Source organism: Gavialis gangeticus, unplaced genomic scaffold (genome assembly GCF_001723915.1).
Source record: "Gavialis gangeticus isolate Ggan-Ray unplaced genomic scaffold, GavGan_comp1, whole genome shotgun sequence".
Taxonomy (NCBI): domain Eukaryota; kingdom Metazoa; phylum Chordata; order Crocodylia; family Gavialidae; genus Gavialis; species Gavialis gangeticus.
In genome coordinates this window covers 30,359,774-30,368,437 of record NW_017729031.1, presented here as the reverse complement: position 1 = coordinate 30,368,437, position 8,664 = coordinate 30,359,774, and the positions used below count along the sequence as shown (strand labels likewise).

The 8,664-nt window shown below is 43.0% G+C and overlaps 1 protein-coding gene across 1 annotated transcript in view; it reads left to right on the top strand.

Moving 5' to 3' along the window:
* KALRN (kalirin, RhoGEF kinase) overlaps positions 1-8,664 on the top strand; it is a 721,807-nt gene that overhangs the window by 302,716 nt on the left and 410,427 nt on the right. The window contains exon 10 of the mRNA XM_019522566.1: positions 4,429-4,620. Within this exon, the coding sequence (XP_019378111.1) occupies positions 4,429-4,620 (192 nt within the window). The remainder of the gene's footprint in view (positions 1-4,428; positions 4,621-8,664) is intronic.

The window sequence follows — 8,664 nt, the reverse complement described above, 5'->3', positions numbered from 1 at the left end:
TGGTGTCATCGGCAAAGACGGCCAGTCCACTTCTGACTCCAATATCCACATCATTAATGAAGATGTTGAACAATATGGGTCCAAGGACAGAGCCTTTGGGGACCCCACTGGTCACAGGGCACCATGACAATTGATGTCTGTCAATCACCACCCTCTGGGTCCGACCATGGAGCCAATTTACCAGCCAGTGGATCGTGGTAAACCCAAGGCCACAATTGGCCAGTTTTGCCAAGAGGTGACCATGACCTACTGGATCGAAGGCTTTTTTGAAGTCAAGATATATGACATCAATCTCTTCTCCCTTGTCCCATTGGTAGGTCACCTGGTCGTAAAAGGAAATGAGATTGGTCAAGCAAGACCTACCCGCAACAAACCCGTGCTGGCTATCCCTCAGGATGTTGGCATTGGCCAGTCCATTAAGGATGGCCTTTTTCTAAGACCTTCCCCAGGAAAGAGGTCAGGCTGATGAGCCTATAGTTTGCCAGATCCACTTTCCTCCCTTTCTTGAAGATAGGCGCCACATTGGCCGTTTGAAACACTGAGTCATTTTTTCCATAGGCAGCCTCTTAATCACCTTCTATAGGATATCAAATCCTTAATAATTTATGAAAGTTAGGTGAATCCTGTTACCTGATATGGCAATAGGGTCAGATAACAAGCATGTCTGATTGTGAATTGTGGGGTAGACTTTTCTTAACTGTGATCTTTTTTTATAATCACATTTGCCTTTTCTTGTAAGTAGGAAAAAAATACACAAATAACACCCCCCTGCTCTGTTAAATGAATTCCAGAAGCATAAATTAGAGAAATTTCCATCCTGAAGCCTGAAGTGTGTTTTCATTTTCTGTGATTGCAGATTTCATGGGTTTCAGCAGGTGATTATGCAAAGATTAGTACAGAAAGGTTATTAAGAGATTTGAGATGAAAATTGGTTTTGTGCTTGAAATGGTGCCTAAGCACTATATATCACTGGTTAGCAGATCAGTGGGATAGAATTTTAAGGGTTTTCACATTACCATTTGTTCTCTTTGGGGTTAATGAAATGGTAGAAAAACTATCTTTCACCAATAAGAATAACCTTTGAGGGCCAAATAAGGATCAAACAGAAGATTAATAATCAGTAAAACTATTACTGCTGTTTAACAGTGTACTATCTCCCCAATATTCACATATGGAAGAGACCATCTGTGCTTGAATCTCCCCTGCAGGAAAGGGATTAGTTGTCTCCATTTCATCATCCTCCCACTGCTTCTCAGGACACTACAGAGAACTTTTCATAGGGCCAAAGACCTATACTAGGCCAGCAGAAAGGAGAATGAGATGTCTGTTGTCTCTTTTCCAACTGCAGTAATTTTATCTCCAGGCTACATTAACTCTTGCATGGTTTCCTTTCTGCTCTTGAGTCTAACTTGAAGGGAAGGTTTGAAATCTTGGAAGATGTATAGGAAGCCAGGTCCTGTGCTTCTAAGTAGACACTATAGGACCTTACTGGTTCTTGAATACCAGGAGGGCTTGGGGCCTGAACTTTGCTTCTAACCTGGGGCAGTAACAGTATTCAAGGAAATCTCCCTGAGTGGGTACATCATATATTTTGCTTTATTTTTTCCCATGAGACAGTTAATCTGACTCTCAACACCAAACCAGTAGGAGGAGCTTCAAGTTATTTAAGGGCTCTACCCTAAGGAACTTTAAGGCTCAGAAGAGAAGGAGCTGAGGGGCTTGGGGGGGGCATGTGACAAAACAAATCATGCGCTCTAGAGTACTGTTGCAGACTCCAGGTCAGCATCTCATTAGGTGTCTTTTAGGTAAACACCCCAAAATATGGGAGGTGGTTCATAACTAGACTTCCTCCATGGGAACACCAAAATCTTCTGTCCTCCTGAAGTCCCCTGGCACAACACACGAGGAAAATGAGCTCACTGGTTCACCCTGGAGGAAGATAAGCATAAACTTCCATCCATATCCGGGCAGCTTGCTAGCAGATATGATATTAGCTGCCTCTAGCATCATGGGCCGCTTCATCCCGTACAGAACCGTCCATGCATCTGTAACTCGTGTTACAGAAGGAATGCAGAAAGTTGGCTCAATCACTTCACTATCCCTCCCAATCAGGGTGAAATGGGGTTCCTGGTAGGCCTGTGCGAATAGGGAAGCATTTGATTTGGATCCAGACAATTCGGAGGCCAGTGATTTGATTTGGAGATTTGGATCGCTGTTCCGAATCGATTCGGCCAAATCAGCTTCAGAAGATTCAGCGCTGATTCAGAGAGATTCAGCGATTCGGCCATAGACTATAATGGGGACTCACTGAAATACCTATAACTTTGTCATTTTTTGGCAGATTTGGATGAAGACAGCAGGAGTGGTAGCCTGTAATAGGGGGCTTCCCCGGTGCTCAGGCAGAAACAGCTCACAAAAGGGACAGAAAGGCTTAAGACAAAGGCTTATATGCTGTTTCTGCATCCCTCCCCCAGAGCACTGTGATTGGAAGGGGACTCAGGGAAAGATCACAGTCACTGGCCAGCTACAGATGTCAGTCCTTCCCTCCCTGCTCCCTCTCCCTCTCCCTCTTAGATTCTGTTTCTCTGCAAGACTGCTTTCCAAATCGCCAAATATCCAAATCTGTTTCTGAATCATTTCTGAATCGATTCGGGGGGGGGGGTTTGTCTCCCGATTCGATTCAGATTTGGTCATTTGGCCTCTGAATCGGGCCAAATTTTTTCCAAATCGAACTGGCGACCAGAGCTTCACACACCCCTAGTTCCTGGGAGTAAAACTGAATTCAGTCCTTGCAGTTTGCCCCCCATTATCTAAATCCTAAAACATTTAAATTCTCCCTACAGTAGAGTTCAATAGAGTACCTTATTGTCATCTCAGTGAACTAAATTGAGTCTGAACATAGTTAACCATAACTCATACTAAACCCCTTGTTAGTTAGTGGAACTTAAATATCAGTACATTGATGGTCAATACAGCAATATTAAACTTTGTCTCAAACATTGCATTGATGTGTATAGTAAGTGCTGTGACCTAAGAGGATGTCTTTGAATGTACTAGAAATTAGAATAAAGAATAAAGAAATGAAAACACAAAAACATGCACTCTCATTTACTCCACTACAGTGAAAGTAAATGACTGACAATAATGTCTGCAAATGGAGCCGCCATTCAGCCTATAATCATTTGTCAGATTGCCTTTCAGGTTGAGGGGATGTTGCTAAGTTAAATTTGGCCCCTGATTTAAATGTTATTAAATTAAGCGTTTACAAATTCTCAGGCAGGTAGAACAATTTCCAGGAAATAAAGAAATATATGGAAATGGTACATATGCTAGTGTTTGCCTGTGTGTAAGCATTACAACCATGTGTTAACTGCATAAGAATCTGAAAATGATATGGCCTGTGAATTTATTGTGAATAACAACATGAACTAAACTATTTTTGTTGTGCGAAAGGAGGAATGCAAAAAGTGTGTTTGTAGTCAACTGGCCGAAATAGAACAAATGATGAATTAGATTTTTCTCTTTCTTTGTTTTTTTAAATTCTGAGATGTTCATAACAAACAGAAGGATTTTTTTCCCACTCCCCTCTCCACCACTGATTGCCTGTGTGACTCTGGACAAGTTGCTTAACTCCTCCGTGCTTTAATTCCCCAGCTCTAAAATGGGGATAATGTTACCAACCTAGCTTAAAGGAAGTGACTGTGAGGATAATTACAGACAAGATTGTGAGGTGCTCAGGTGATACCGTAAATGGGGGCTGTCTTCAGATGGACTGGGGATGGTGATATTCAGTTGCAATCCAAGTATTTTACAAGGTTGGATGAGTTCCTTTCACCAGCCCATAGTAGGACTGACTCTTCCTTTTGTGCAGAGCAACAGGTAAGAGGAAAGCACAGAAACAACTCAAAGCAAACTTTCACTCTTGGAGCTGTCCCACAAGAAAGCTACTGGAAGGCAAACACATCTTGTGGTTGAGACATTTCTGATTATCCCAACGACATGCTGCAATACAATAGCCACTAAAAGCCTTTTGAAACTAGTTTGCTGCCAGTTGTCATATAAGATAACTTTTGCTTCCGAGCAGTTAGCTCCAGTTGCTTCATTACAGTATCTTTGAGAAATTCCAGAAATTTAAGGGGGGGAAAAAACCCAAGTGCACGGTCTTATTAATCTGCCAGGCAGGCTTGCACTGGCGTGGTTTGTGTTTCAAATGAGAAACTATTTCATGCCTATTCAAGGATTAGTCCACGTGGGTTTATACTAGCTTCTCTCCCAGATGGCAGCACCACTAGGAATTATTACCATTGCTTTATAACTCTGGTAAGCAATTGCTTTCATGCCTTCAAATGTATAAACAGCTTGTCGCAGCAGGTTGGTTGCCACGGGTTTATTACTGATATTTTGTTCCTTGCTTTCTCTTTCTGGTAGAACACGTACACCAATGCAGACAAGCTCTTAGAGGCTGCAGAGCAGTTGGCTCAGACTGGGGAATGTGATCCTGAAGAGATCTACAAAGCAGCCCGGCATCTGGAAGTGCGGATTCAGGACTTTGTCCGGAGAGTGGAACAAAGGAAACTTCTCCTGGACATGTCTGTCTCCTTCCATACCCACACCAAAGAGGTAAGATGCACAGGACACACTTTCTCTATTGCATTATGGTGCAATGCAGTCAGATCCACTCTGTACAAACAGAAAACTCAGAGGTCACAAGAGAACGCTTCCATTGCACGGGACAAGTGCAGGTTCCTGATTTAGTTGATTTGGAGGCATATGTCATAGCCGCAGTCGAGGGGAAATGAGATCTGTTTAAAACCCTTTGGTGCGTATTATGGAACAGTAACAAAGTGGGATACAATCTATAACAGATGTAACAACAGTAAATTTGTAGTTAAAATAGGTCGCTAGTGCAATAAGGAGCCAGGCATACTAGGTTTGAAAGCTTTTAGTAAGACCATTGGTTTGGATGAATTGGTTAGGTATATACATGCCAGCAATGTAATATGTGGTCCCTGAGGAATCCCCTTTTAATGTAGCATTAATTAATGCCATGATTACTGAGTGTTACCAGGGGGAAAAAAAAGGCTGTTTAACAAAGCTGATTTTCATTTTCCAAATGAACCATAATGGTCACAAACCACATATACGCGTGGTTTTCAGTGACTCAGTGGAGACCTGAATAAGTGCTGTTTAGTGTAAGTGAAAAACATTCAGAGATAAGGCCGTCTCGACAGAGATACTGCGGACAAGACATCAAATGAGAGGCCACTGGGGAGGTAATTAAAGCATGCTTCGCATTTTTCTGTAGACCAAAGGCCATTCTGTGATGAGTGACTTTTAAAGATAGGCTTTCTTCCAGGGGAGGTGGAATTAGTGAGAATCATTGTTTTCATGCGCTGTAGCATCTGTTTGCAACAGCGCGCTTGATCCATAAATACGCTCCGAGAAGTTGAAGGCTTTCCCCATGTTAGCTGAATTACATGCTACAAAAAGGTTGTTTAGGAAAAGCTTCAGCAGAGTCTGAGAGCCTGAATAATCAGAAGGCTGATGTTGGAGGTAATCAGATTTGCACTTCATCCCTCGTTTATATATATTAAATATCGGCCAGGGCTTTCATTGGTTGGCAGAAAAGGACAGACAAGGATGCCCATAAATGTCCTGATTCTGTGATGTATTAACATGCATCTCTAACTTTAAGCCTACCTCGTCTCTTGTTGACTTCAAGCACTCCTTTGTGCCAAGTTAAGCATGTGCTTAAACACTACTGAATCAGGGCCATAATTTATAGATATGGCTCTTGTGCCCAATGCAGGACCACGTGGCCACAGTGTAACTAAAAGGAGTTGGTCCTGCATTGGACACAAGAGCCATATCTACCTTGTCCTTATTGCCACCTCCTATCTGAGAAGCAGAACTGGGGTTAGCCACAATGGGAAACATGGTTCTCTTGGCACAAGGCATTATTTCATAAACGTTTCCCGTTGTGGCTAACCCCAGTTCAGCTTCTCAGATAGGAGGCGGCAATGCTAGGAAGGACAAGACTCTGGGAAGCTACCTGTATTCTAGGACCAGCTACCAAACTAGAATTTCACTGCAATGTGATGAATCTTGCTCAAGGTAACATTCAGCCTGGGATGTCTGTATCACTAAAGCCCGATATAGGATCTATGCAGAGGAATGGAGTAGCTGCTCTGGGGTGCCCATGCCAACCTTACACCAGCAGAAATAGTCTGTGCAAGCCCCTGTGGCGGGGACACAGAGAAGTCCAGTGACAGCAGATGAAAGGATGGGGCATAAATTCACATTTATGGATATCCAGAGACTCTAAATAGCCTTTGGACAAAGGGGTTGTAGATATTATTTCAGTCCATAGAGACCCCAGGAGCCTGGGGGAATGCTTAGTAATGAAACATAGGGGAAGCCTTCACTTCTTGGCACTTCCTTCATATAGGGTGCATCTACACATGCAGTTATCCCAATGCAATAAACTCCAGTGCAGTTTATGCCAGAGTCAGCTGCTCCCAGGTGCAACATTTACACGTGTGCCTGGGGTTGCAGCAATTCAAGCCAGGCTGGCAACAGGGTTGGAGGGGTCAGGTCCAGGCTTCAGGTGGTGGGATTAAGCAGTGGAGGGGCTGGCTGAAGCATGAGGGTGCTACAGTCAGCAGGCAGCCCCCGCACTGTAGCAGCCTTATGCCCCAGTCACCATCTACACGTGCGTTGCAGTGACATAAATTATTCCACCTTAGGATAATACTTGTTCTGGACAATACTATCCTACGGCAGAGTTAATTAATTTACTGTGTCCTAATATGGGTACACATATAGGCAGTGACGTTTTACTATGGAGCTAAGTAGTCAACTCTGCAGTAAAGCGCAAGTGTAGGTACACCCATAGAGCCCAAATATTCTGATTTTGTGGGGATAGACTGAACTTCATGCCCTGTCTTTGCCTACATCTTAATTCTAGCAGGTTTGCATAGCTTAAAAGCACTGGTGGGAGGTACATGGACCCAACAGCGTACTTTGTGCCAGAAAAGTATACTAAGGAAATTGGTGTGGCTTCAGTGTTCGTTTGCCAGACACAGGGAACCCCATAGAGGGAGTACTTAAGAAGGCTTAAGAGTGAATTGATGCAAAGGGCAAAATGTTAAAACAAGAGAGTCTAAGCACCTGCTTGGATCTGGGTTTGCCTGTTTATGTTTAAAAATAGGTTGACCTTAATGCAAATGACTCATGACTTGGCATCACTTGGACCTTGAGCTTTATTGTCAAGTAGAGATTTAATTAATACAACCGCTGTTTTTCAACAGGGTTGTAAAACAAATAGCAGACCGTTTCAAAAATGAAAGAAATTGGATTCCTTTGCCATCTTTCTCTCCAGCAGTGTTTAAATCCTTTGCCCATAATTGCCTCTGCCTACCTTACTTTAGTAGACATGTGTTCAAGAAACGTGCAGGCTCTGTAGCCTCTGAAATGCGGCCCCCAATCACAGTGAGGACACCCGAGGTCTCACGGTGCCCGACTGGAATGAAAGCCAGGAGTCTGCCGCTCTAACAACTGTGCAGTCTCCCTTCCACCTTAGATACATGAGGCAATGTTCATTTATGACCATAAGTATAAACTCGTATTTAGCATACTGTTGTGTACTTACTTGGCTTTCAATCCAACAGAAAATAAACACGAGGGTCCAATTTTAGAGTCGGCACTTAGGGCTTATCTGGTAAAATTCCATTGGAGACCATGGACGTTTTTAACTGAATGGTGGAAGACGTTCAGACCCAGCTCTTAAATTCCAGCAGATGTCAAGGAAAAAAAAATTCTAGTGGCATCAGTAATGTATTTGGTCATCTGAGCTCCATAGCTGCTATATTTTGCAGGAAGCATTCCAGTTATAACGCCATCACAGCCTTCTGTGCTTAACGGTACCACTCTTGTTTGCATTGCCATGCATTTTACTGGGGCCATTTACTTCTTTAGCCGGTGAGCTCCTCCGAGCAGGGACTGTGCTGTTTTTTTAGCATGTTAAACAGGTCTTCCATACCCTTCACACTTTACATCATGGCATAAATCATTTACAAATAGCTAACGATAACCATGATTATTAATTTCAGCCTCCAGTTTCTTAACATTATTCTTTAGATAGTTAAAAAAAAGTGTTACTTTTCCATCCTTAGAAATGAGCAATTGGCATGGTGTTTTCTTGGCAGTAATGCAAGAGACTGTGGTCCAGACCTATTCGTCATCTGAGTTTCTCAAATTCTCATTAGTTTTTGATACATTAATCTACTGAGGCACAGAATTGGTTGGAGAGACTTAAGTAGAAAGAAATCAGTCCTTCTGAGACCACCTTTATGGAAGTACTCTGAATGTCATCCTGATTAACATATATCCTTGGGCAGTCTCTCTAACAGAGAAGAATTACCTATCTGATGTGATAAATGCCAAAGCCACGTGACTAATTGCATTCATCATGCATCACCTGCACTCTGCCCGTCAATCTGTCTCTGCTTCCCGTGGCTTCCATATTTCCCAAACAGTCATCCCCTACTCCTGCATGTTCTTTCATTTATTGCCCCAGCTGCTTTCATGGCCTGGAGAGGACAAGGCAAAGAACAGTGCAGCTTTTGGTCCTGAACAGGCTTGCCGACCTTTGGTAGGACTAGC